This window comes from Myxine glutinosa, chromosome 7, assembly GCF_964187855.1.
Source record: "Myxine glutinosa chromosome 7, kmMyxGlut1.1, whole genome shotgun sequence".
Lineage (NCBI taxonomy): Eukaryota > Metazoa > Chordata > Myxini > Myxiniformes > Myxinidae > Myxine > Myxine glutinosa.
In genome coordinates, this window is record NC_136267.1 from 119,134,648 (window position 1) to 119,161,322 (window position 26,675).

Here is a 26,675-nt window from a genome sequence, read left to right on the forward strand (position 1 = left end):
GCTGTTTCAAAAACGTTTAATTCATATCGCACAAAATCGACAAAAATCGGCACAAAAGGTGAAAAAACGCAATCGCTCTGAACTACGTGCAAACGCGTGACGGAAATCACCATCACCCAGCATCGATTGCCAACCAAGATGGCGCCCGGTAGCTGCATCTCCACCTATGTGGTGTGAATGGCAATGGTCATTATATATATTTTCCGTTCAGTGGTCTGGCAGCGAGGATGGAACATCACGTGATCGCTCTGAGCGAATCAGCGAGCTGCTCTGGCACCGGCTGAGACTCCATGTATAATGTTCCTCGCTGAAATGCGCTGAGGTAAATATGAAAAAGAAATATGGATCTCGTCAAATATTTTTAGGTAGGCCATGTCCTTCCCAGGCTCAATGGCAATGTCTATGCCAAATATCAAGCACGTGAGCCTCTCCGTTTAGGAGTCTATCGGTAACACACACACACACACACACACACACACACACACACACACACACACACACACACACACACACACACACACACACACACACAAACTGTGTTTTATTTATATAGAAGATGAAGCAATGTCCTACAGTCTGCAAAGCGCAAGCATGACTTTTTTTTTTTCTTTTTTTTTAATTAATCGTATTCCATTAGAAAAAACAAACTCAGACTTGACAATATAAATTCAAATAATAAATTACAAGACCACTGATCTATCCCACATCAAAATGCCATGAAGAGTGTTTTTGTCTGAGATGGAAAATAAATTCCATTTCCATTCAATTAATTTTGTGACTGTCACAAGAGACACACAAGATTACTGAAAATCAAGGAAGTTATACAGTGATAAGTCATGAATGATAAATAGAAAAATGGGAAGCGGTGGTCATTCACACTTTTAAATTATAAGGTAAACAATGGAGCGAGTTACTTTGGTAGACTCCAGTGCAGCTTTTGTTTCTGCAAGATGAGCATTGACGCTCTGAACCTTGCACATGGCCTCTTCAAGCAATTGCTGGAACTTATCTGCTCACAAAGGAGAAAAACATCCAGATTTAGAGTATTACATGCTCTAAAAGTTACCCCAGTGTTGAGTGTCCTCATTGGAGTTCCCATCTGAGCACACAGCTCATGATGCTGGGATTACACGTTTCAAATCTCATATACTGTATTTGTTTGTTCATCTTTGTCAAGTCTTTGCAATTTATCTTTAAAAGTTTATCTGTTGTGTCCCAATGGCCTTGTCTTACATGTGCTTATTATAAACTCCTCTCGGTGACTTGGATCAGTGTTATATAAAAATAAATAAACTAAAAAACTGTAAATAAACAAATAAATAAGTAAAGTATGCGTTTTCAAAATGTGCTCACTAAAGAGACATTTATTATATGTTGTGAAGCATGGTGTCTGTGCATTTGTCTGTGTCCCATTTACAGCGGCCACTTTTTGAGCTGCATTTGAAAAGCTCAACATTCACTTTTGAAATGACAGGAGAACAGGCATGAATAATGTTGATGCCAAATTTTATTTTGCTTTCTTTTCAGACAAATTGAACTTCCACCACCCAATGTTGCACCACCATTTTGCGGTGGGCGATATAAGTAGCTCAGAGTTTTGGTTTAACCTTTTCAAATTCCATGAAAGAATTTCAATTGATACATTAACTTACACTTGATACATAATGATACATTAACCTGTCACTGGGGATGGGTACTTTTGCTAGTAATCTATCTATAATTCCAGTAATCTCTGTGTGTATGTCTGTGTGTGTGTGTGTGTGTGTGTGTGTTTGTCTGTGACCGCTGTTTCTCGACAACCACGGGTCCGATATACTTGAAACTTGCCAAGTATATTGCTGGGGACCTGAGGATGTGCCTTTTCAAGGTTTCATATTAATCGGAGAAGTAGTTACCGAGCTATGGCGATTTCTTTACCAAACTCCGCAAGCCGTTCGCTTTGGACCAAACCATTTCATGTAAATAGAGGGGGGGGATTGTCACCGTACTCGCAAGCCGTTCGCTTTGGCTTTGCGAATGGACCAAACCATTTCATGTAAATAGAGGGGGGGGATTGTCACCGTACTCGCAAGCCGTTCGCTTTGGCTTTGCGAATGGACCAAACCATTTCATGTAAATAGAGGGGGGGGATATAATTTTAGATATATATATAGTACGGGCATGCCCTAGTCATAATAATAATAACAATAATAAAAATAATAATATTAACACTGGTGCACACATACACATGACCCACCCCTTCGCCGCTCCCACAGGGAGCTGGTGTTTCAAGTTACTAAAATGCATAATTTGTAATTTGCTGGAAAGCCCATGTTTCAGAGAATATGGTGAATGTTCACATTGAGTTATTTGCCTTTAATATCCCCCAGCTGGTTGCATTTGTCCTCATATGTCTGCAGCTGGGAAACCGTTGAATTCAACTCTTCCTCTTGTTGTGATGCTTTTTTCCAGAGTTCTTCAAACTGAGGCAAACAGGTTAAAGAACGTACACAACTGGCATGATACAAACAATCTTGTTTAACAGAATCGGGGATATTTTCAAAACAAAATGCCAGACTCAGTGGCATTATGATTAGAGCATTATGGTTATAAAGTCTTGTGTGCACCTGTGTGATACAAACTGCAGTGTGGATGTGTAACTGACCTCCTGATCCTTTTCCATTATCTTAGATTTGTGCATCTTTTGAATTTTTTCCTTCTCTTGTCTTTCACCTTCCACTGAAAACATGAGAAAGTGCAGAAGTTTATTTCCAGTTCTCCACATACGTACAACAGAAAAACTAGAACGGCGCCTCCGTTAGACTGAACAATTTACATTTTGTATCCCACTGATCGGCTGGATCTGCATCTGGACAACACAACAACAACATGCATTTTAAGGCCATTTTCCCTGCTAGAGCGGGGGATAGCCTTGCGGTCCCCATGACAATCTCCATTTTGCCCTATTTTCTGCATCTCTCCTTGTTAACCCCCTTGCCCGCATTTCTTCTTCCACCATCTTTAGCCAAGTCTTTCCTGGTCTTCCCCGTCCTCTACTTCCTTCTACATTCATTTCCATCACTCTTCTCAACCAGTCACTTTCATCCTTCCTCAACACATGACCAAACCATCTCAACCTGTTCCTCTTCACAGCATCAATCACAGGCTCTAATCCCATCATCTTTCGCAATTCATCATTTGTCTTCCTCTCTCTCAACGATACTCCGCACATCCACCAAACCATTCGCATTTTCACCCTTTCCAGGCTTCGTTGCTGCTCTACGTTCATTACCCATGTCTCGCTCCCATAAATCATAACACTTGTCACACATGCAGCATACACCTTTCCCTTCAGGTTCAACGACACTCCCCTCCTCATCAGCACGCCACTCAGTTCCCGAAACTTCTTCCATGCACATCTCACTCCAGCAACCGTTGCCGAGTCTGATCCACCTTCTCCATTCAGCATGTCTCCAAGGTAGCAAAATGTTTTCACACCTTCCAGCTTCACGCTGTCTCGAAGATCCAACTCAACATTTCCTCCATCTGCAGCTCCCTCTGTGCACACCTTACATTTGAATGTAGCTGCCACACTGGTTAATGACCCTCTCAGACCACTACATTTTTGATTAACCCACTCAGCGCACATTGTACATTGAATGGAGTTCACTCCGACACCCTTCCTGCACAAAGCACATGGCCACTTCCCAGTTCTTTCCACCTCACCACATGCTTTACCACTTGCCATCACCTTTGTCTTTCCGATATTCACCTTCAGACCTTTTGTCTCCATACATTCCTTCTACTTTTTCATCTTTTCCTTCAGTCCATCCATACTTTCCGCAATCAACACCAGATCATCTGCATACAACAACTCCCACGGTAAACCCTCCTTTACGTTCTGAGCCAGCACCTCCATCACAGCTACAAATAGTAGTGGACTTAGTACCGACCCCTGATGCACTCCCACCTTCACCTCAAACTCACCACTGTTCCCGTCCTTCGTCCTTACAGCTGTGCGCGCTCTTTTGTGCATTGCCATCACTACTCTGATCAACCATTCCTCCACTCCACTTGCAACTGGACCTGACGGCATCAGACCACGGGTCCTAAAATCCTGTTCTTCTGCTCTTTCACTCCCTCTCTCTGTTCTCTTCGCCCTCTCGTTTGCTCGAGGTAAACTGCCATCTGCTTGGAAATCAGCCAACATCACCGCTTTGCACAAAAAAGGTGCAAAAACAGATCCTAGCAACGACAGACCAATCAGCCTTCTCCCAATTATCAGCAAAGTCATGGAATCCATCATTGCTTTGGTTATGAAATCTTTCCTCTTCTCCAATGGCTTGATCTCTGATCATCAATTTGGTTTCAGACCAGGTCACTCTACTCTGGACATGCTGCTTCTGCTGTCTAAACAATGGATGGAGGTCCTCAATGCCAAACAGGAAATTAGAGCTGTCTCCCTTGACATATCTCGTGCCTTCGATACGGCCTGGCATCCCGCTCTTCTCAACAAACTCTCCTCTTTGGTATCCATGGAAATCTCCACGCATGGCTGGTGGACTTCCTCTCTAGTCGTAGTCAACGTGTGGCCCTGAATGGGTTTCTCTCATCTCCTCTTCCTGTTCAGGCTGGAGTTCCCCAAGGCAGTGTTCTGGGCCCTGTGCTTTTTCTGGTCTTCATCAATGATCTCTCTGACTCTCTTGAAAATCCTCTCTATCTCTTTGCTGATGACTCCACTCTCTGCCACTCCATTCCTAATCCCTCAGATCAGCAGTCTGCAGCCTCCTCACTCTCTGCAGACCTGGACAAAATCACAGACTGGGCAAATAAGTGGAACATGTCTTTCAATCCTGACAAATCTCACACTTACGATGTCTCTCCGAGAAGACCGACTGGACAACTCTCCCATCTACTTTCTGAATAATCCTCTCCAAGAAGTTCTGTCACTCAAGCTTTTGGGTCTCACTATCTGCCATGATCTTTCCTGGGAAAACCACATTTCCAAGCTGGCCTCCAAAGCCAGTCGCCGACTGGGCATCCTCCGTCGTGCGAAGTCCATCCTTGGCACACCTGAGCTCCTCACCACATACAAGGCTTTCATCCGCAGCTCAATGGAGTACTGCTCTCCCCTCTGGGCTGGTGCTCCTGCCTCACACCTAGCTCGTCTTCACGCTGTTGAAACCAAAGCATTCAGAATCATTGGAATCTCCCGCGATGACGCTATCTCCGAGGGCCTTTCACTTACTCACCGCAGGCAAGTTGGTGGTCTTTCCATCTTCTACTGACTCCTCTCCGGCCTTGCTCCCCCAGCTCTCTCTGGGCTCTGTCCCCCAAATATTCCTACAGGTCGCACAAGATCTGCCTGCAACCCTCTTATGGTTAAACTGCCAAAATCAAGACTATCTGCTCACCGTCACTCCTTCATTCCTCTTTTCTCCCGCCTCTGGAACAAACTCCCTCACTCTCTTCAATCCCACTCCTCCCTCCAGGTCTTTAAAACGGCTGTTCACCACCATCTCTTATCTTCCCCAATCCAAAACCTTGATCTTTTCTACCCCCACTAATTTCACCCCAAATCCACTTTTTGAGGTGCCGACTTCTTTCCTGGAAGTTATTGGTGTTCTTGCGTTTTATACCTATCCTGCCCCCCCCCCCCCAGGCCCTCACCCTCCCACACATCTCCCGATGTCCCTGCTCTCAAATGTTGTGTTTGTGTGCTTCCTCCCCTTCTCTCCCCATCTTATCGACCGCTCCCCTTTTTATATACTTTGTTTGCTTGTTTGTTTGATAAATGTTAGCTCTTTCACGAGCCTCGACTCTGTATACAAAAAAAAACAAAAAAACAACTCCTACCTTCCTCAATGCCCATGTCAATACTTCACGTGGAACCCTATCGAATGCTTTCTCCAGATCAACAAACCCAAGAAACAACTTCTTCCTCTTCTCCATGTACTTCTCCTGCAACTGCCTCACAATAAAAAGCACGTGTGTCGTTCCTCTTCCTGGCATAAATCCAAACCGCATTTCGTCAATCTTCACCTTCTTCCTTATCCTCCTCTCCAACACCCTTTCCAATACCTTCATTCCATGCTCCAATAACTTTATCGCTCGGTACGAGCCACACTCCAGAGAGTCACCTTTCCCCTTGTATGCAGGGACGAGGGTACTCAGTTCCCAATCCACTGGAATGCGGCCTTCTTTCACCACCAGATTACAGATCTCTTTCATTCTCTTCACACCCCAACTTCCTGCTGCCTTCAACATATCTCCCACAACTCCCGTCGGCCCTCCCGTTTTTCTACTCTTCATTGCTTTTATCGCTTGCCTGGTGTTGGCTTAGCGGTTAGGGTGCCGGCTTGGGATCCTCAGATCCTGGGTTCAAATCCCGGTCGATCGCTGAATTAACGCCAGGGGGGTTGACTCAGCCTGTCATCCTTCCGAGGTCGGCAAATTGAGTACCAGCTTGCTGGGATGAATGATCCCGGTGTGTACCCCGGTTTAGAATAGGTACACCGTATCCCTGCGCATCGTAAGAGGCGACCAAGAGTTGGTGTCAGGAAGGGCATCCGGCCATAAAAACATTGCCTCAAACAGGGAACCATGATTGTCATGGGGCCCGCAAGGCTAACCCCTGCTCTAGCGGGGAAAATGGCCTTAAAACGATCATTCATATTCATATATTGCTTTTATCGCTTCCTCAACTTCCTTCTCTGCCGGTCCTAAAACTGGGTTACTCTCTATATTGCCATCCCATTCATTCTCTGTATTCAACAGCATTTCCATATATATTTTCCATCTTCCATTAATTCCATCTGTGTGCACAACGATTTGTCCCACTTCATCCTTGAAGCAACTCACCCCCATCACATCACACCTCTCTTTCGCTATCTGCTTTGCAATGCTGAATACCGCTCTCTGACCCTCTTCCAAATCCAAGCGTTCTCCGAACATTTTCCTACATGCCTCCTGCGCCTTTGCTACCTCTTTCTTTGCAGCCTTCTTGGCTGCCTTATAACTTTCATGCTCTGCTTTTTCTGCTCCCATACCCTTCGCCTTCTGCCACTCCTTGAACTTCTTCCTCTTCTCGTCAATCCTCTTTCCAACTTCATCATCCCAACACCATGTTTCCGAGTGCCTCGGTGGTCCTTTTGTCCATCCACATACCTCACCAACGGCTCCCAACAGACTATCTTTCATTGACATCCAACCACTTTCAAGCTCAACCACATCATCCTCTACCCTACTCAGCCTCTCTTTTAATGCCTCCCTTGCTGTCACCTCTTTCAAACTCCACACCTTCATTCTCGGTTGGTACTTCACCCGCCGAGCTCTCCTCGCACCTTTCACCCTTAGGTCGCAGACAACCAAGTGGTGCTGTGAAACAACCTCCTCCCTCGGGATCACCTTTGTGTCCCGGAGGTGCCCCCTATCTCGCCTATGCAACATCAGGTAGTCAACGGTTGTCGTCGAACCACCTGACGTGTATGTAACAAGCTTATTATCCTCTTTCTGTAACTGAGTGTTACAAATCAACAAATCAGCTCCATCAGCTCACTCCAAAATCCTTTCACCTTCTCCATTTCTCACACCATATCTGTAACCCCCATGAACTCCCTCAAAACCGTCCATACTCCTTCCCAAATGTCCATTTAGGTCTCCTCCTACCACAACAACTTCCTCATCTTTCACGTTTTCCATCAGCTTCTCTATCGCACACCAGAACTTGTCCTTCTCTTCATCGCTCTGACCAACCTGCAGAGCATATCCCGAGATGACGTTCACCAAGAGCTTTCCAATCATCATTTTCACCATCATCAAGCTGTCACTCACTCTAGTCACACTCACCACACTGTCTACAAACTCCTCAGAAAACAGGACACCAACACAATTCACGCCCTCCGGGCACCTTTGCCACACAAACTTGTATTTCTGTCCCTGCCTACCCTTCACCATTCTCACACCACTTCCCTTCCATCTCGTCTCTTGCACACAACATATGTCCACTCTTCTTCTGACCAATACTTCCACCACTTCTCCTGATCTCCCTGTCATTGTCCCTACATTCCATGTCCCAAATCTCAGAAACCAATCTCCACTTCGGGCTGTACCCTGCCCATATGTAGTTGTAATTGTCATGGTTCTCTTTTTGAGGCAATGTTTTTATGGCCGGATGCCCTTCCTGACGCCAACCCTCTTAGTCGCCTCCTACGACATGCAGGGATACGGTGTACCTATTCTAAACCAGGGTACACACTGGATCTGCATCTGGACCTTAACCAAAAATCTATTCAACTTGTTCTTCTCACCTACTCAACTCATCCACCAAGTTTTGGCATAACCCATCCACAACTTTTTGAGATATCATATGTCGTCTATGTTTCTATTTCTCATTGGTGAAGAAATACTTTTAAAATTCCATATCTGTATCCGAATCTTCAACAAAATCTAATCAGGTTGTCCTTGTCAATAACCCAACCTATCCCCCAGGTTTCATCCAAATCCGTCCACAACATGTTTGAAATATCGTGCTATATATAGTTTTTAGCCATATCACTCAATGGTGATCAATCACTTAAACATTCTCAGATCATTATCCGGATTTTCATTAAAATCAAATCAATTCCTCCTTGTCATAAACCAAACCTGTCACACACCCTATAGTTGTTGTTTTTCCCCCCACATAGTTTTTTGGCATGGGATGTGTTTGTCATAAATTTAATTCTTCCTTCATGTTTGATCATAGATCAGATATATGAAGTTTCAGATTTTTTGGATAAAGATTTCAATTCAACCAAGTATGGCTGGAATACCACTTCACTGATTATGTCATCGTTCTCACCCTATATACCCCATGGGGAGCTGATGACTGTCATGGGAAAACCCTTACCCCCCTTTCAATGCTGGAAAAGTATGCAGTATATTAAGACCATCCTGCCAAGCTAAACTCATCCTGGAGAAGTATACAATATATCAAGACCACCCAGACCAGTTTTCAATTTTTTTTTCTTTGAGCGGTTTTGGAGAAAATGATGTCCATATTTTTTTCCGTTAATCAAATATAGCTGCCATAACATGTGATCTATGACGTCAGAGTTAGCAATAAAATATTCTCAATGGGGAGTCCCTCCTATGTTTAAGGTTTTGCATGGATCAGACAAGCGGTTGCAGAGAAAACCATTTTTAAAGCAAAAATAAATGGACGTGGACACACAGACAGCCAGACACACAGACAGGGACATTACAACAGCCTCGCATCCCCTTCTGGGCGAGACCAATTAACCAGGTGAGCTAAAATCAGGGCAGTATCCCTGGGCGCTCACCTGGCAGAATAAAGCAGCATACTACACTGACTAAAGGTATTTTAAACAGTATAATGTTATTTTAAACCAATTTCAATGGTTGCTAGAAGACAGGACAGCATGTAGAATCATACTAACATAAGGGGGTTCAAACCCCGCATAGACTTCATTAGACCTCAATTTTAAATTCCATGCACAAACTCTGGTACATCATCACAGGTGATGAAGGTTGTGGTGAAGTTTCATCGAAATTGTGTGTGCAGCTGTAGAGAAGAAAGCACATACCTATTTTGGGTGGTCATACCTGGATCCACTTTGAACCCCGGTAGATCCATTAGACCCCAATTTTTTAATGCCATGAACAAACTTGAGTTGCAACATACCAAGTATCATTTGTGCCAAGTTTGGTCACAATCCCATTATTAGTTTCGGATAAGAAGTTGCAAGTGTTTACGGACTGACGGACGGACGACGTGCCATCGCATAAGCTATCCGGAACTACGTTCCAGGTGAGCTAAAAATTAAGAGGATAATTCTGAGATTAATATACCAGCATTTAACGCTGCAAATCTCACTAGGGTATATAGATTACAGTATATCTGAGAATGAGATCCATATTAACATATAGTCACGTGAAAAAGTAAGTACACCCCATGTAAAGTTTTGACTTTTTCAACATATTTCAACATACAGCTATTTAATCTTCATTTCAACAATATTGAAAGACAAAGGTGATATAATATAACAAATATCATGAAACATTTACATTTTGTAGTCCATTGTATAATTTAAATAAACATAAATGCAAATTTCGCATGTGGAAAAAGTAAGTACACCCTTGGCTCTAATAGGTGGCATTGCCCCCTTTGGCAGAAACAACCTCAAGTAGGCGTTTCTTATAACTGTCTACCAGTCTCTGACATCGACTGGAAGAAATTTTTGCCCACTCCCCCATGCAGAATTCTTTCAGCTGTGCGATGTTTGAGGGGTTTCTTGCATGCACAGCTCATTTCAAATCCCCCCACAACATCTCGATGGGATTTAGATCCGGCCTTTAACTTGGCCATTCCAGAACCCTCCATTTCTTTCTTTTCAGACATTCCATGGTGGATTTACTGGTATGTTTAGGGTCATTGTCATGTTGCAAGGTCCACCTTCGGTTGAGCTTCAACTTTCCGACAGATGGCCTCACATTATCCTCAAGCACCCTCTGGTATAATGAATAATTCATAGTGGATTCTATGATGGTGAGCTGCCCAGGCCCTGATGCAGCATAGCCGCCCCAAACCATAATATTTCCACCACCATGCTTTACAGTTGGTATCAGGTTCTTGTGGTCAAATGATGTCTTTGGTTTTTGCCAAACATGTCTTCTGGTACTGTGGCCAAATAGCTCTACCTTTGACTCATCTGTCCAGAGCACATTGTTCCAGAAGTGCTGGTCTTTGCCTCGGTGTTCATTGGCAAACTTTTGTCTTGCCCTGATGTTCTTTCTGGACAGCAAAGGTTTCCTCCTGGCACACCTCCCATGTACATCAAATTTGTGCAGCCTCTTTCTAATGGTAGACTCATGCACTTTGACATCAACAGTGGCAAGAGCTACCTGTAGGTCCCGTGATGACATTCTGGGGTTCTTAGAGACTTCCTTCAGCATCTTGCGGTCTGCTCTTGGGCTGAACTTGCTGGGGCGGCCTGGCCTGAACAAGTTGGCAGTTGTTTGGAATCTTCTCCACTTGTAGATGATCTTCCGGACAGTCAAATGATTGATTTCAAATTGTTTGGAGATCTTTTTAAATCCCTTCCCAGACTCGTAGGCATCTAAAACCTTCTTTCTGAAGGCCTCAGAGAGCTCTTTTGATATAGGCATGGTGACGCCGCACACTTCAACAACAAAGAGCAAACCGAACTAAATGTCTGAGGTTTAAATAAGACAGGTTCCTCCAAGATCTTCTCTAACGATGTTCTAATCATTTGCACCTGAGCTGGTGCACCTGATTCTAATTTTAGGTATTTGAAGCAGTGAGAAATGTAGGGGTGTACTTACTTTTTCCACATGTGAAATTTGCATTAATGTTTATTTAAATTATACAATGGACTACAAAATGTAAATGTTTCATGATATTTGTTATATTGTATCACCTGTATCTGTCAATATTGTTGAAATGAAGATCAAATAGCTGCATGTTGAAATGTGTTGAAAAAGTCAAAACTTTACATGGGGTGTACTTACTTTTTCTCGTGACTGTAGATCTTCATATGGACTCACACTCAATGACACACAGACCAATTACAATGATCTATCTATCCGTTCGGGAGCATGCCAAGCTCAAGAAGAAAGAGAAAGAAGGAGGCTGCCTTACATTTACTGATCATGTCCTTGGCTGCCTTCTGAGTGGTTATATGCAGATTGCTAAATTCATCGTGGAGTTTCTGTTGAAAGAAACAGCAGCTTGTAATGCAAATATCACCATCTAATGTAATGTGTTAAGGTCAGTAGTATGTGTGTGCATGTGCTAATGGAATACAATGTTTAAGAAGCATTTATTCATAATTGCAAACAATGTATTGAGTGAATGTTGTCTAAAAGAATTTTATTCCAAGTCAATGAGCTCACTCCAAGTCAAAACCTACCTCCATTTGTGCTTTCATTGCCATGTACACCTGCTTTGTTTCCTCACACTGTGTGTTCGCTGTGAGTTTGCAAAAACACAGACATGAATGACATGGAACTGATGTGAGAATGTAAAGATTGTTGTTCATATAAAACTAAAGTGAGAACTAAAAAGGTTGGTATAGGTGGACAGTAAAATTAAAATTATGTCACAAGTTAAGGAAGTGCTATACTGTATGAGTGATTTGACTTCTCGATTCTGCAGGTAGTCATGTATGTATGTACACTCTGCATACATGCAATGCATACAAACATATAACATCAGTCACGTGAAAAAGTAAGTACACCCCATGTAAAGTTTTGACTTTTTCAACATATTTCAACATACAGCTATTTGATCTTCATTTCAACAATATTGATAGATAAAGGTGATAAAATATAACAAATATCATGAAACATTTACATTTTGTAGTCCATTATAAAACTTAAATGAACATAAATGCAAATTTCGCATGTGGAAAAAGTAAGTACACCCTTGGCTCTAATAGGTGGTATTGCCCCCTTTGGCAGAAACAACCTCAAGTAGGCGTTTCTTATAACTGTCTACCAGTCTCTGACATCGACTGGGATAAATTTTTGCCCACTCCTCCATGCAGAATTCTTTCAGCTGTGCAATGTTTGAGGGGTTTCTTGCATGCACAGTTCGTTTCAAATCCCCCCACAACATCTCGATGGGATTTAGATCCGGGCTTGGACTTGGCCGTTCCAGAACCCTCCATTTCTTTCTTTTCATCCATTCCTTGGTGGATTTACTGGTATGTTTAGGGTCATTGTCATGTTGCAAGGTCCACCTTCGGTTGAGCTTCAACTTTCCGACAGATGGCCTCACATTATCCTCAAGCACCCTCTGGTACAATTAAGAATTCATAGTGGATTATATGATGGTGAGCTGCCCAGGCCCTGATGCAGCAAAGCTGCCCCGGCCCTGATGCAGCAAAGCTGCCCCAAACCATAATATTTCCACCACCATGCTTTACAGTTGGTATCAGGTTGTTGTGGTCAAATGCTGTCTTTGGTTTTCACCAAACATGTCTTCTGGTACTGTGGCCGGGTTCATTGGCAAACTTTAGTCTTGCCCTGATGTTCTTTCTGGACAGCAAAGGTTTCCTCCTGGCACACCTCCCATGCAGATCAAATTTGTGCAGCCTCTTTCTAATGGTAGACTCGTGCACTTTGACATCAACAGTGGCAAGAGCTACCTGTAGGTCCCATGATGACATTCTGGGGTTCTTAGAGACTTCTTTTAGCATCTTGCGGTCTGCTTTCGGGCTGAACTTGCTGGGGCGGCCTGGCCTGAACAAGTTGGCAGTTGTTTGGAATCTTCTTGACTTGTAGATGATCTTCCAGACAGTCGAATGATTTATTTCAAATTGTTTGGAGATCTTTTTAAATCCCTTCCCAGACTTGTAGGCATCTATAACCTTCTTTATGAAGGCCACAGAGAGCTCTTTTGATCTAGGCATGGTGACGCTGCACACTTCAACAACCTGGAGCAAACCAAACTAAATGTCTGAGGTTTAAATAAGACAGGTTCCTCCAAGATCCTCTCTAATGATGTTCTAATCATTTGCACCTGAGCTGGTGCACCTGATTCTAATTTTAGGTATTTGTAGTAGTGATAAATGTCGGGTTGTACTTACTTTTTCCACATGCGAAATTTGCATTTATGTTTATTTAAATTATACGATGGACTACAAAATGTAAATGTTTCATGATATTTGTTATATTATATCACCTTTATCTGTCAATATTGTTGAAATGAAGATCAAATAGCTGTATGTTGAAATATGTTGAAAAAGTCAAAACTTTACATGGGGTGTACTTACTTTTTCACGTGACTGTATAACACACACACATATATATATACACACAGTCGTGGCCAAACATTTTGGCATCTTACACTTCTTTCAAATAATGCACCATTCCTTCCAGAAAATTGTTGATATTAAAAAACATTTTGGTATCCACATATGTCTTTATTTGGTTTGCAGTGGAACAAAGCAAAAAAAGCTGAAAAATTAAGAAATCTTCGCTTATTCCACACAGCAATCCTAAAATGGCCCAGACAATATTATTGGCACCTTTTAGAAGTTGTTAGAAATAATTAGATTTAAAGCAGGTGATTCTCCTTTACTTTGGAATTGGACTCACCTATGGTGAGTTGCAGGTGCCTGCAATATAAAAATCACTCATTCAACCAGTTTTAATAGAGAAAAGGAGTTATTCTTCTGTTTTGTGTCACTGTGTACCGCAATGAGCATGGAGAAAAGAAAGAAAACCAGAGAATTGTCTGAGGAGGTCAGACATAGGATTGTAGCCAAGCATGGACAATCTCAAGGCTACACGTCCATCTCCAGAGACCTTGTGTTACTGTGTCCACCGTACGCAATGTTATCAGGAAGTTTAAGGCCCATGGCACTGTAGCCAACCTCCCTGGACGTGGCTGCAAGAGAAAACTGAGAACGCTTGATCGAAGATTTTAGCGAAGGATTGTTCAAATGGTGGAGAAAGCACCTCAATCAACTGCCAAACAGATTGAAGCTGACCTTCAGACACAAGGTACGATAGTTTCAACTCGCACCATCCGTCGCCAACTCAATGAAAGGGGGTTCCATGGTAGGACACCACTGCTGAGAGACAGAAGAAAGCTCGACTGGAGTTTTCCAAACGCACCTGAACAAGCCAAAATCCTTGTGGGAGAATGTCCTGTAGACAGATGAGACCAAATTAGAGCTTTTTGGTAAAGCACATCATCTCTATGTTAACAGAAAACAAAATGAAGTGTCAGAAAGCTGGGTCTTGCAGCAGGACAATGACCCCAAACACACTCCAAAAAGCACCCAGGAATGGTTCAAGACAAAACGCTGGACTGTTCTGAAGTGGCCAGCAATGATTCCAGATATAAATCCCATTGATCACTTGTGGGGAGATCTGAAAACAGCCGTTGGGAGAAGGCACCCGTCAAATCTGGGAGAACTGGAGCAGTTTGCACAAGAAGAGTGGGACAAACTGCCAGTAGAGAGGTGTAGGAAACACTTGACTGCAGTTATTTTGTCCAAATTTTTGCTTAAACACTTGCTTAAAATTTTGTCAATGTCATTTCTGTTTATTTTTTGATTTAAAAGGATATATTAAGTTCTGAATCAAAAACAAAGGTTCTGTAATATTAACAGTGAAATAAAGAATTGTGGACACCAAATACTTTTGTCAATTTCAACTTATTTTCTTTTACTTTACAGAATGCTTAATGTGCTTGCTGTATGAGAGTGTTCCATACTTTAGTCTTATCTGAATTGTCTTTTCTCTGAATCTTACCATCTAGAAACAGCAAAATATGTGAATGTAAAATGCAGGGAATTCCAGTAATTGCTGCTGATCACCCATCGACAGTCCTTCATGAGACAATAAATGGAAACGATCACTAATAAATCAGCACCTGGGGCATGATTCAATATTCCAAAACTATACATAAATGTACTTATTTCCAACATCATGTTTGAGATGGACTGGGTCACAAGAGGAATTTCTGCCATGACATGGCTCAAGGTGTGTAGCAATGGGTACACTGCAGACCATTTGCAGGAACAGCAATGTTCCTAGGGTTCATCAGAGAAACTGTAAGCTGTGTATTCTCCTCTCTCTCAAATTTGTGAAGTCTAGCATGTTGGAATCAAAGCTCTTTGCTGCCAGCTTGTTCGAAGTGGAAAAATACTTGATATACAAAGGAAGTTCCCAACATACTTTAAGTGTAAATCTGCCTATCTGAGTTTTCTGTACTCTATGTTTATGTTCCTTTCTGTAAAGACTGCCGTTTTGGGAGAAGCTGACGTTTTGGATGTTAACCCTTTGTTAGAACAAAAGAGGGGTTAATGCTCCGACCTTTAAAACACTTTGGCTTCAATGAAGGGTTAACGCCTGACAAGTCAGCTTCTGCTTACTCCCAATAGCGGTTGTTATACATCAATCAACGTCATGATGATTTCATCTACTGCACTTAAAACAGTTGCTTATAATTTTGTTTTGATTGTTAACAATTGTGTTAAAAATGAACTGTCATTTACGACAAATTCAACAAAACTTTAATTTGTCCTAAAGTCGTGCACCTGAAGCAGCTTCATCATGTTTCAGAAGATGCACCTTATATAACAACTAGCTATTATATTGACAAAAAATGTATATTGTTAAAAAGACCCGAAGTCAGAAAACAATCCCATACAACAAGAATAGCTGAAAGTGCAAAATTAAACAAAACAAATTAACTGCATCACTCACTCTTATTCACAGAGGCATTTACTTTTGTACTATAGTTCTTCACTGCATTGCAGAGTTCCCGTGTGTTTGTATTCCTGGAAGAAAGTCAAACACAGTACATAACTCAACAAAGGAAAGAAAAGATTATTGAATTTTAAAACCCAGCTTCAAGTCCAACATCAAGTGTTCCAATGATCCTTACTTTTCTGTGAGTTCTTTCTGCTTGTGCATTTCTTCCTGCATTTTTTGACTCAAGTTTTCATTGTCGAGCTGAAAAACAAGCAAAGTATTGAATGAAACAATAAATTAAAACTGCTTTTGTTTTAAATTTAAAAAAAATTGAATTTCGTTTAGAATTTTGCTCTCACAAGTTAGGTAGCCCTTTTTGGCTTGTGGGATATTAAAAATAGTTGGACAATGATATTTTTCAAATGTGAAATGTGGCAAAAAGAACAGAAACAAAAACAGAGTGGTGTGGGGTACATTCTGTCAGAAAGGGGAGACAGTATATCTGATAAAAAGTGAAACAGGCAGGTAACTGGAGGCTAGAAATAGAATGGTAAAATGCCCAAATCATACATACTGTACTCCATTACGGTACTGCACTCACCAGGTCCATTCTTAGCAATCAACAGACGAGGCATATAACATCTATTTTTAAAATGAGCCTAATTGTTTGTTTTGCTTTCAAAGAAAAATAATATCAAAAGAAAAATGTTCGGATGAATGTGCAAACAGATTTTATAGGATAAACAGCTCTTTCCTGTGCCAGGAATTTTCTCTCCTCACCTGAAGTTTCTTGATTTACAGCTTGGCCTACAAGGCCTCACTTATATACTCATACCTTTCTTTATTTTACTTCCATACACTTGCAAAAACATTCCACAAGCCATGTCAGAATTATGTGCCAATGTGACCTGCAGATTAAGCAGAGACTGCCTCTGAGCATCAATGGTCCGCTTTTGATCCTTTTCCAGGTCGTCACGCTGACGTAGCTCAAACTCCATGGTCATCTTCCACTTGCAGATCTTTTGGGCCTCTTGGAACAGCTTTGCATGCAGGCTGGACATCTGGCCGGTAGTCTGCACATAAAGGCTTACATACTTCACCAGAAATACATAACATTGTTAGAGATATGACTGGCACTGTTAGAGATATGATTTCATTTGGGCAATCCCATCTGTTGGTTTCTCTAACTGCTTCCCTGAATCTCACATCCTCTTATGGAAAGGGAATTATTAATGCATGCTCCAATGTCACCAACACAATATACAATATATTCCTCACTAAACTAAATTAATGGTAAAAAAAAAGTTCAGTACTCATCGATAAAATCTCTAATCCTGATTTTGACTCCAAGAGAAATCAAATCTGACAAAAAGTGCCCTTAGGTGCAATGCCAGGAGGAGGTGCAGAATTGTGGAGCATGTTTCCTCTTCAGTGGTGCATTAGGCTGGTTGTCCATCTACAAAGTGGGAGTTTATGACTCCACAATATTTTTCACTCAAAACATTTTAATAGAAGTTCAGATCAGATAAGTTAAACAACATAAAATGAATTCAAATGAAAACAATTAGAAGGAATATCAAAAGAAAAAACATGCAATCATTGATCAATGTCTGTCATATGGTTTCTAGGATTGCCGCAGTGAGTTTATAAACTAGTGACTCACACATGTAGCAAGATTCGAAACGTCTTGCTCAATGTGCTGACTCTTCCTCACATTGCCTTCCTGTATCACTGATTCCACCGGGGCGAAGCACACGTCCGGCACTGCACAGTACAATCGCACACAAGGATACAGCGCAGCACTCATTCCTTCCGCCATTAACATCTTATTGCCAGAATCACGGTTTTACATCACGACAAAATGCCTTCGGTGTTGAAATTGTACTTGCGTTGAATAAATGCCAAAATGTCCATATTGACTTGCCTCTCAGAATATATTTAACACAGGTATACTTCCTGAGAACCTATTTAATATTTTATTTTTAGTGATCTAATGCTCATGGAGAAGCTTGTACACATGCAAAATTCAGGACAAGGACATGAGGAGAGATCAATATACTTTAATGTAAATTACAAGGACAAATCAACATATCTGAAGAGATACTAGCACGTATTGTGCTCAATGGGAATACCAAAGAGGCCATGTCATGTTGAATGCACTTTCTTTGCTTATTTGTCAGGCTGGCAGGATAGTGTAGAAGTATGCATTACTTGCCTCTGAGGTGTCTAGCCTGAGTTTGAATCTAGCCTGAGATTGTTCTCAGGTTGTTCACATGTCACCAGCAAATGGCTATCTTCAGCTAAGCAGGACAACTATTAATTAATGAACAAATTTCTTTGTCTCCGTTGCCACCTGATGCATTTACAAAACATTTTTTTGTTTGTTAGCTTCACGTATTTCTTTGGTGCAAAGATTGTTTCACACAAAAACTAGAACGGCACTCATCGACATCACGACGTTGGCTGATATGCCTCCGCCCACATTATTACAATACTTGCATCAAGTTTGATTTAAATCCATTCAGCTGTGCCGAAGTTGGCACATTTTTACCTGACATGACCTCTGACCTTTGAACTATTGACTCCAAAATTTAATCAGTTCATGTTTACATCATTATTCATACCTGTACCAAGTTTTAATTTAAATCCCTTCAGCTGTTCACAAGTTCTCACATTTTTACCTGACATGACCTTTGACATGGTCATGGTTTGACATTTTCACCTGACATGACCTTTGACCTTTGACCTTGGGACCCCCAAAATCTAATCAGTTAATCTTTACATCAATACCTGTACCAAGTTTGAATTAGATAACTTTGGCCATTCTCGAGTTATAATCCTATCACAGACTGTGACCTTTGACCTCTTGACCTCAAATTCTAATCATTTAATCTTTACATCATTATACATACCCGTACCAAATTTGAATTGGATAACTTCAGCCATTCTAAAGTTATAGGCCTATTACAGATTTAACCATTGACCTTTGACCCCAAAATCTAATCACTTAATCTTTACATCATTATACATACCTGTACCAAGTTTGAATTAGATCACTTTAGCCGTTCTCAAGTTATAGACCTATTACAGATTTGACCTTTGCCCTTTGACCTAAAAATCTAATAAGTTAATCTTTACATCATTATACAAACCTGTACCAAGTTTGAATTTGATCACTTCAGCTGTTCTCAAGTTATAGACTTTTTAAAGATTTGACCTACGACCCCAAAATCGAATTCCTTAATCTTTACATCATTATACACACCTGCACCAACTTTGAATTGGATAACTTCAGCCATTCTCAAGTTATAGACCTATTACAGACTTTGATCTCTTGACCCCAATACCTAATCAGTTCATATTTACATCATTCTACATAAGTGTACCAAATTTGGTCAGAATCCTATCACTGGTTCACTATTTATGGCGGTAACAGTATTTTTACCTAACATGATCTCTGACCTTTGCCATTTGACCTCATGACCCCAAATTATAATCAGTTCATCTTTACCTCATTATACATACCTTTGCCAAGTTTGACTAAGATCCCTTTAGCCGTTCACAAGTTATCGCGGTAACGAAAGACGGACAACCTGAAAACATAATTAATGCCTCCGGCGACTTTGTTGGCTTTTATAGAGATTTTTTTCTTAATTGCATATATACAAATTGGGCAATTAATAAAATTGAGAGGAAAAACTTGAGATGTGAGGTGGATCAGAGGTACCAAAGTTCTGTAGTAGAGAAGAAAGAATTTTAACTTCTTGAAATTTTTTTTGTTTTTTTTTTAATACAAGATCGAGGCTCGTGAAAGAGCTAACATTAATCACACAAAAAGTCAAACCGACACATAAAACACAAAAAATAAGGGGAGCGGTAGACAAGATGGGGAGAGAGGGGGAAGGACACAAACACAACATTTGAGGGCAGGGACATCAGGAGAAATGTGGGAGGGGGAGGGCTTGGGGGGAGGTGGGAGAGGTATAAAACATATGAACACTGCAAGGACTACCAGGAAAGAAGTTGGAATTTTCCCCCCCCAAAAAAAGTGTATCTGGGGTGAATTAGTGAGGGTAGAAAAGATAAACTTCCAAGGGGCACACTATAGGTTCACACACCGAAAGATAAATACAGTTTCGACAAAATACAATTGTAAACAGACAACTTTGAAAACGTGGAGACCGTGTGGAGCTTCGAAAATCCGTGACGTTGTCTCCAAGATCTCGCAAGACCTCAAATAGGTTAGACCTCAAAATTCTTAATGATGGTGTTGTAGCGGCTACCGCTGGGTTTTCACAATCGCCTTGCACCTATCAAGGACGCGGAGCGATCACCATGCCGGGCTCGTCCAGGACGCCCGGGCAGGCCCGCGCTCAACTTGCCAGGCCTCGGTCGGGATGCCCGGGCATGCCCGGGCAGGCTCGCCCTCAACTTGCCAGGCCGCAGCCAGGGCGCTTGGCCACGCCCCCTCTCGCCTTTCCTGGGCAAACGCCCAGCAAACGCCCAGGATACACAGATGGGATAATGTGTGTATATATATTGCTGCCCAATAAACGGGCTTTTCAGAGTACCTGAGTGTTTTGTTTGAATAAAGCAACTCGGACGAATTCCAGCTTTTTGTCGTGTCCATTCTTCCGATCGACATGGGAGCCCGAGCTCCTTCATTGGTGACCTACCGACATGGACACGGCAGTCGACCTTAAACTGCCTACCTTCTGGGAGGCTCACGCGGCGGTTTGGTTCGCACAGGCGGACTTCCTGTTCGCCCTGCGAGGCATCACGGCCGACGACACCCGCTTCCACCATGTGGTAGCAGCGCTCGGTTCAGCCACCGCGGCCCGCGCCCTGAGCCTCCTCGAGAGCCCGCCAGCCGCTGACAAATATGGCGCGATTAAAAAGCTCCTCCTCGACGCTTTCGCCCTCCCATCGGCGGAACGCGCACGGCACCTGCTCGACCTGCCCGAGCTCGGCGACACGCGCCCTTCCGAGCGAATGGACTACATGCTTTCGCTGCTCGGCGAGCACTCTCCGGCATTCCTGTTCCGGGAGCTGTTCCTCCGTCAGCTGCCTAGCCCGGTACGCCTCGCCCTGGCAAGCACGACGATCACGGATCCCCGTGCCCTTGCCAGGGAAGCCGACAAGATCTCCGCCGCAGGCCAGCGCATCGCAGCAGCGACCTGGGGCCCACCGCCGTCCGACGCAACACCCATGGCGCCCGAGCACCCGGCACAGTCGACGACCGAACTGCCGACGCAATTGGCGGCCGCTACACCAAGCCGACCACCTCCAGCACGACGACCGGGGCCTCCACCTGACCAAGCGTGGTGTTACTATCATGTCAGGTTCGGACAGAAGGCCCGGACATGCCGACCTCCGTGCACCTTCGGCAGGCCGGGAAACGGCCGGGCCGGCGTTCTTTACCAGCCATGAGCGCCGGCCACACGGGCAACTTACTGTTCATCACGGATAAAGCGTCCGGACGGCGCTTCCTGTGCGACACCGGCGCCCAACTGAGCGTCATACCCGCCTCTGACCAGGACAGGCAGTCCGCAGTTTGCGGCCCCTCCTTGGTTGCGGCCAACGGATCGGCCATCCGCACCTTCGGCCCGCGCAACGTCACCCTCTGCTTCGGCGGCCAACGCTTTACTTGGACGTTTGTAACCGCAAACGTGCCCATGGCTCTGCTAGGCGCCGACTTCCTCTGCGCACACGGACTGCTGGTGGACGTCCAACGGCGTCGTTTAATCAACGCCGAAACCTTCAGCTCCCCGGGTATGCACATTGAGCAGCTCCGCGCCGACCGAGCTGGCATGCGCCCTCCCGGCGGCGAACGAGTTTGCTCGCCTGCTCACGGAGTTCCCGGCCCTCACGCGGCCGACGTTTTCGGCCGTCGCAGTACGGCATGGGATCGAGCACCACATACCAACCACGGGCCCGCCGGTCTACGCCATAGCCCGCCGCCTCGACCCAGCCAAGCTCGCCGTGGCCAAAGCCGAGTTCGACACTTTAGAACACCTCGGCATCGTGCGGCGCTCCGATAGCGCGTGGGCTTCGCCACTACACATCGTCCCAAAGCCAGGGGGCGGCTGGCGCCCATGTGGCGACTACCGCCGCCTTAACGACGCTACCACCCCCGACAGGTATCCGATCCCGCACATCCAAGACTTCTCCGCCTGTCTGGCGGGACGGGTAATTTTTTCGAAAATTGATCTCATACGGGGATATCACCAGGTACCTGTCAGGGCGGCCGACGTCCCTAAAACGGCAGTCATCACGCCGTTCGGCTTATTCGAATTCTTACGGATGCCGTTTGGTCTCAAGAACGCGGCTCAGGCGTTCCAGCGCTTGATGGACGGCGTGCTGCGTGACCTGCCGTTCCTTTTCGTTTACCTGGACGACATCCTCGTCGCCAGCACGTCCCGGGCCGAGCACCTCCTCCACCTCCGAACACTGTTCGGGCGCCTCAGCGAGCACGGCCTTATCGTCAACCCGGCCAAATGCCACTTCGGCACGACGGCCGTTGATTGTTTGGGCCACCACATCACCAAGAACGGGGCCGTGCCGCTGCCAACCAAGGTCGAGGCCATCACCACGTTCCCGCGTCCCCGCACCATAAAGGCCCTGCAGGAATTCCTGGGAATGGTGAATTTTTATCACCGCTTCGTGCCCCGCGCTGCTCAACTCATGCGGCCCCTCTATGAAGCCCTCCGGGGCAAGCCGGCCAAGCACGACATCGCCTGGTCCGCAGCAATGGACGCGGCCTTCCAAAGCTCAAAGCGGGCCCTCGCCGATGCAACACTGCTCGCTCACCCGGTGCTCAACGCTCCCATCGCCCTCACCACGGATGCCTCCGACTACGCGGTGGGCGCCGTACATGAGCAATGGGTGAACGGGGTTTGGCAGCCACTCGCTTTTTTCAGCTGGCAGCTCCGGCCGAACGAGCTCAAATACAGCACGGTTGACCGTGAGCTCCTCGGTCTACACCTGGCCGTCCGCCATTTCCGCCACCTCCTGGAGGGCTGACCTTTCACGGCGTTCGTCGACCACAAGCCGTTGGTTTATGAAATGGCCAAGGTCACGGAGCCGTGGTCGGCCCGCCAACAGCGCCACCTCTCCGCCGTGTCGGAGTTTACCACGGACATCCGGCACGTCGCCGGGAAAAACAACGCCGTGGCCGACTGTCTTTCCCGGGCCAGCGCGAACGCGGTCCACCTGGGCGTGGACTTCGCGCTTATGGCGGCGGACCAAACCACCGACACCACGGTGCAAGCCCTCCGGGCGGCGGACACGGGCCTCCGCCTGGCCGACATCCCCTTCGCGGACACTGTCCTGCTCTGCGACGTCTCCCAAGGCCAGCCTCGCCCCATCGTGCCCGTCACCTGGCAACGCCGCATCTTTGCCTCCCTCCACGGCCTTTCCCACCCGGGCCGGAAAGCTTCCCAGAAGCTGGTGTCGGCGCGATTCGTCTGGCACGGCCTTCGTCGGGACGTCCGCGATTGGACCAGCACCTGCACAGCCTGCCAACGGGCCAAGGTCCACCGACACACCCAGGCCCCGCTGGCACCTTTCACCGTGCCCGAACGACGTTTCGACCACGTCAACGTGGATCTGGTGGGCCCCCTCCACCCGTCACGGGGGTTCACACACCTGCTCACCATGGTGGACAGGACCACCAGGTGGCCGGAGGCCGTTCCCCTCATCTCCACCACCACCGCCGACGTGGCGCAGGCTTTCATCGCCACCTGGGTCGCCCGCTTCGGCGCACCGGCGGACATCTCGTCAGACCGCGGACCACAGTTCACCTCCGAGCTGTGGGGCGCGGTCGCCCGCAACCTGGGGGTCAAGCTCCACCGTACTACGGCCTACCACCCCCAAGCAAACGGGTTGTGCGAGCGATTCCACCGCTCCATGAAGGCCGCGCTTATGGCCGGCCTTCAAGACGGCGGTTGGGCCGACCGGCTGCCGTGGGTCCTTTTGGGCCTCCGCACGGCCCCCAAGGAGGACCTCCAGGCATCCACCGCCGAGCTTGTCTACGGCCAGGCGCTACGCGTCCCGGGCGAATTCGTGCCCGACGCTACCAGTCCCTGGTCCGCAGCTCACCAGCGCTCGGACCTCCAGGAGGCCGCCCGACGGTTTGCCCCCGTGCCAACATCCCACCACGGTGACCCCCAGTCCTACGTCCCTCCAGCACTTCGCACAGCGGAGTATGTTTTTGTGCGTCACGACGCACATCGGGGGCCACTCCGGCCGCCGTACGACGGGCCCTTCCGGGTCCTGCGACGGGACGACAAGTCGTTCGTCATCGACATCGGCGGCAGGTCGGACCGGATTGCGGTGGACCGCCTCAAGCCGGCGCACGTGGACGTCGACCAACCACCACGGGTGGCCCTTCCGCCGCGGCAAGGCCGCCCCCCGTCCACGGTGCCCCCCACTCGACCGCCCACCACCACACCGGACCCCCCCCCCCCCTAGGCTGTCAACCGAGCCGAGACCGGGACGAAATCCCGGCGGTTTCGGCTTTCGAGACGGTCTCGGGACGGTCCCGAGATAAATTGATTGACGCAATTTCTCGGTAAAAAAATCCCGGTTAAAATTCCAACTTCTTGCAGATATTTTCCATAATAGAGGCATTTATTGAGCCTTGCTTTCATTACTCTGCTTCTGCACAAGCATCATTTTTCGCAAGTGCAGCTGAACTGACACAAACGATGATAGATAAAGTAAACTCACTGTTCCAGGATTTTCCCCTTGTCAACAAACAATGCACTGCAAACGAATCCGAATTCCGAATCCGGATCTTCACCAACATCTAATCATGTCGTCCTTGTCACACACGCTGCATCTCCACAAAATTTCGTCCGAATCCGTCCACAACTTTTTGAGATATTGTGTTCACAAACAAACGGACAAACAGACAGGAGTGAAAACATAACCTCCATCCACCTTTGGTGGCGCAGGTAACGAAATCAGGATAAAGGAAAGGTCCCAATGAAAATCGGCCTCATCACGACTTTATTTAAACCGTTGAATCCTTCCGCTGTATCACTCCGCCTCGCCCCGCCTTACGCTGCGGTCACGTGTCCGTCCTTGGAGACGAGTTACGGAATGTGGTTGCTATGGTCTTTTGCACATTAATATCGAGGGACTCGCTCGAGGCTCCGTGATTGGAGGGACGATGTTTATTTAGATGAAAAACACGTTTATAACGGATTATTCTACACACAATGTATTAATACAAGTACAATACATTATGTAGTTTTATGAAATGAGTTTTTGATGAACGTTTATGTTTAATTGCAACGCTAAATCTATAAATTGTAAGAATCCCTCGGGGTTTGGTTTGACGGTTTGAATGTGAAAGTATTTTGGTTATCTTATCTCCACTTTAGGCCTGATAAGTTGATTACGTTTACTTTAGTCACAGAGTCAAAATAAGGAGGAGGGGGGGGGGTGATCACTACACCGCCTGCTTTATAATTTACTAGCAGAAGTACCCGGCATTGCCGGGCGGGGGAGGGGAGGGGAACGGGGGGGGGGGGGGGTGAGCGAGCCCCTTGGCGATCACAACTCACAAAATGATAATGAAACTCCAACCGGGACTCGAATATGCCTGGGCAGAAACATTTTCTCCCTCTGACATTCCGAGCAAGAAATTACACGACAATACAAACTGTAATGAGATAACCCGGTCCCGTCGGTGGCCGATCATCTGCATGTAGGCGGTGTATTTTATTTCATCCCGGTAAATGGAAGCTAAGTCGGAATTTAAGTACTCAACATCAGAAATGAATTTTTTTCATTGTTGTTTATATATTGTAATGAAATTCCTTTTTTTTTTTACTTTGCCGGGAACGAGCCGATCCGAGATCCCGTTATGAAAATTGAAAATTTATCGAGACGGTTCCGAGACGGGATTTTGAATCTAGCTAACAGCACTACCCCCCCCCCCCCCCCCCCACGACCCGCCAGGGGTCGCTTCGGCCGGGTCATCAGGACCCCCCTCAAATTGACCCCGCCGGTGCAAGTCGATTCTGGGGGGACGTGTGTAGTGGCTACCGCTGGGTTTTCACAATCGCCTTGCACCTATCAAGGACGCGGAGCGATCACCATGCCGGGCTCATCCAGGACGCCCGGGCAGGCTCGCCCTCAACTTGCCAGGCCGCAGCCAGGACGCTCGGCCACGCCCCCTCTCGCCTTTCCTGGGCAAACGCTCCGGGATAATGTGTGTATATATATTGCTGCCCGATAAACGGGCTTTTCAGAGTACCTGAGTGTTTTGTTTGAATAAAGCAACTCGGACGAATTCCAGCTTTTTGTCGCGTCCATTCTTCCGATCGACGTGGGAGCCCGAGCTCCTTCAGTGTGATCTTAATCTTAATAGATGGTGTGAGAGGCACTTACTGGTGCTTTTCTAACCTATTTATACGTACAAGCCATGATGGTTGCCCTTGGGACCAGAAAAC

At 45.6% G+C, this 26,675-nt stretch overlaps 1 protein-coding gene across 1 annotated transcript in view; it reads right to left on the bottom strand.

Moving 5' to 3' along the window:
- The window catches only part of LOC137413774 (synaptonemal complex protein 1-like), a 39,079-nt gene continuing 12,404 nt past the window's right edge, over positions 1-26,675 (bottom strand). Inside the window, exons 4-13 of the mRNA XM_078782195.1 lie at positions 17,876-17,976; positions 17,121-17,285; positions 16,406-16,473; positions 16,225-16,298; positions 11,913-11,971; positions 11,642-11,711; positions 2,645-2,718; positions 2,354-2,462; positions 915-1,009; positions 1-317 (exon numbers count right to left, since the gene is read on the bottom strand). Of these exons, the coding sequence (XP_078638321.1) occupies positions 258-317; positions 915-1,009; positions 2,354-2,462; positions 2,645-2,718; positions 11,642-11,711; positions 11,913-11,971; positions 16,225-16,298; positions 16,406-16,473; positions 17,121-17,285; positions 17,876-17,976 (875 nt within the window). The 3' untranslated portion in view covers positions 1-257. The remainder of the gene's footprint in view (positions 318-914; positions 1,010-2,353; positions 2,463-2,644; positions 2,719-11,641; positions 11,712-11,912; positions 11,972-16,224; positions 16,299-16,405; positions 16,474-17,120; positions 17,286-17,875; positions 17,977-26,675) is intronic.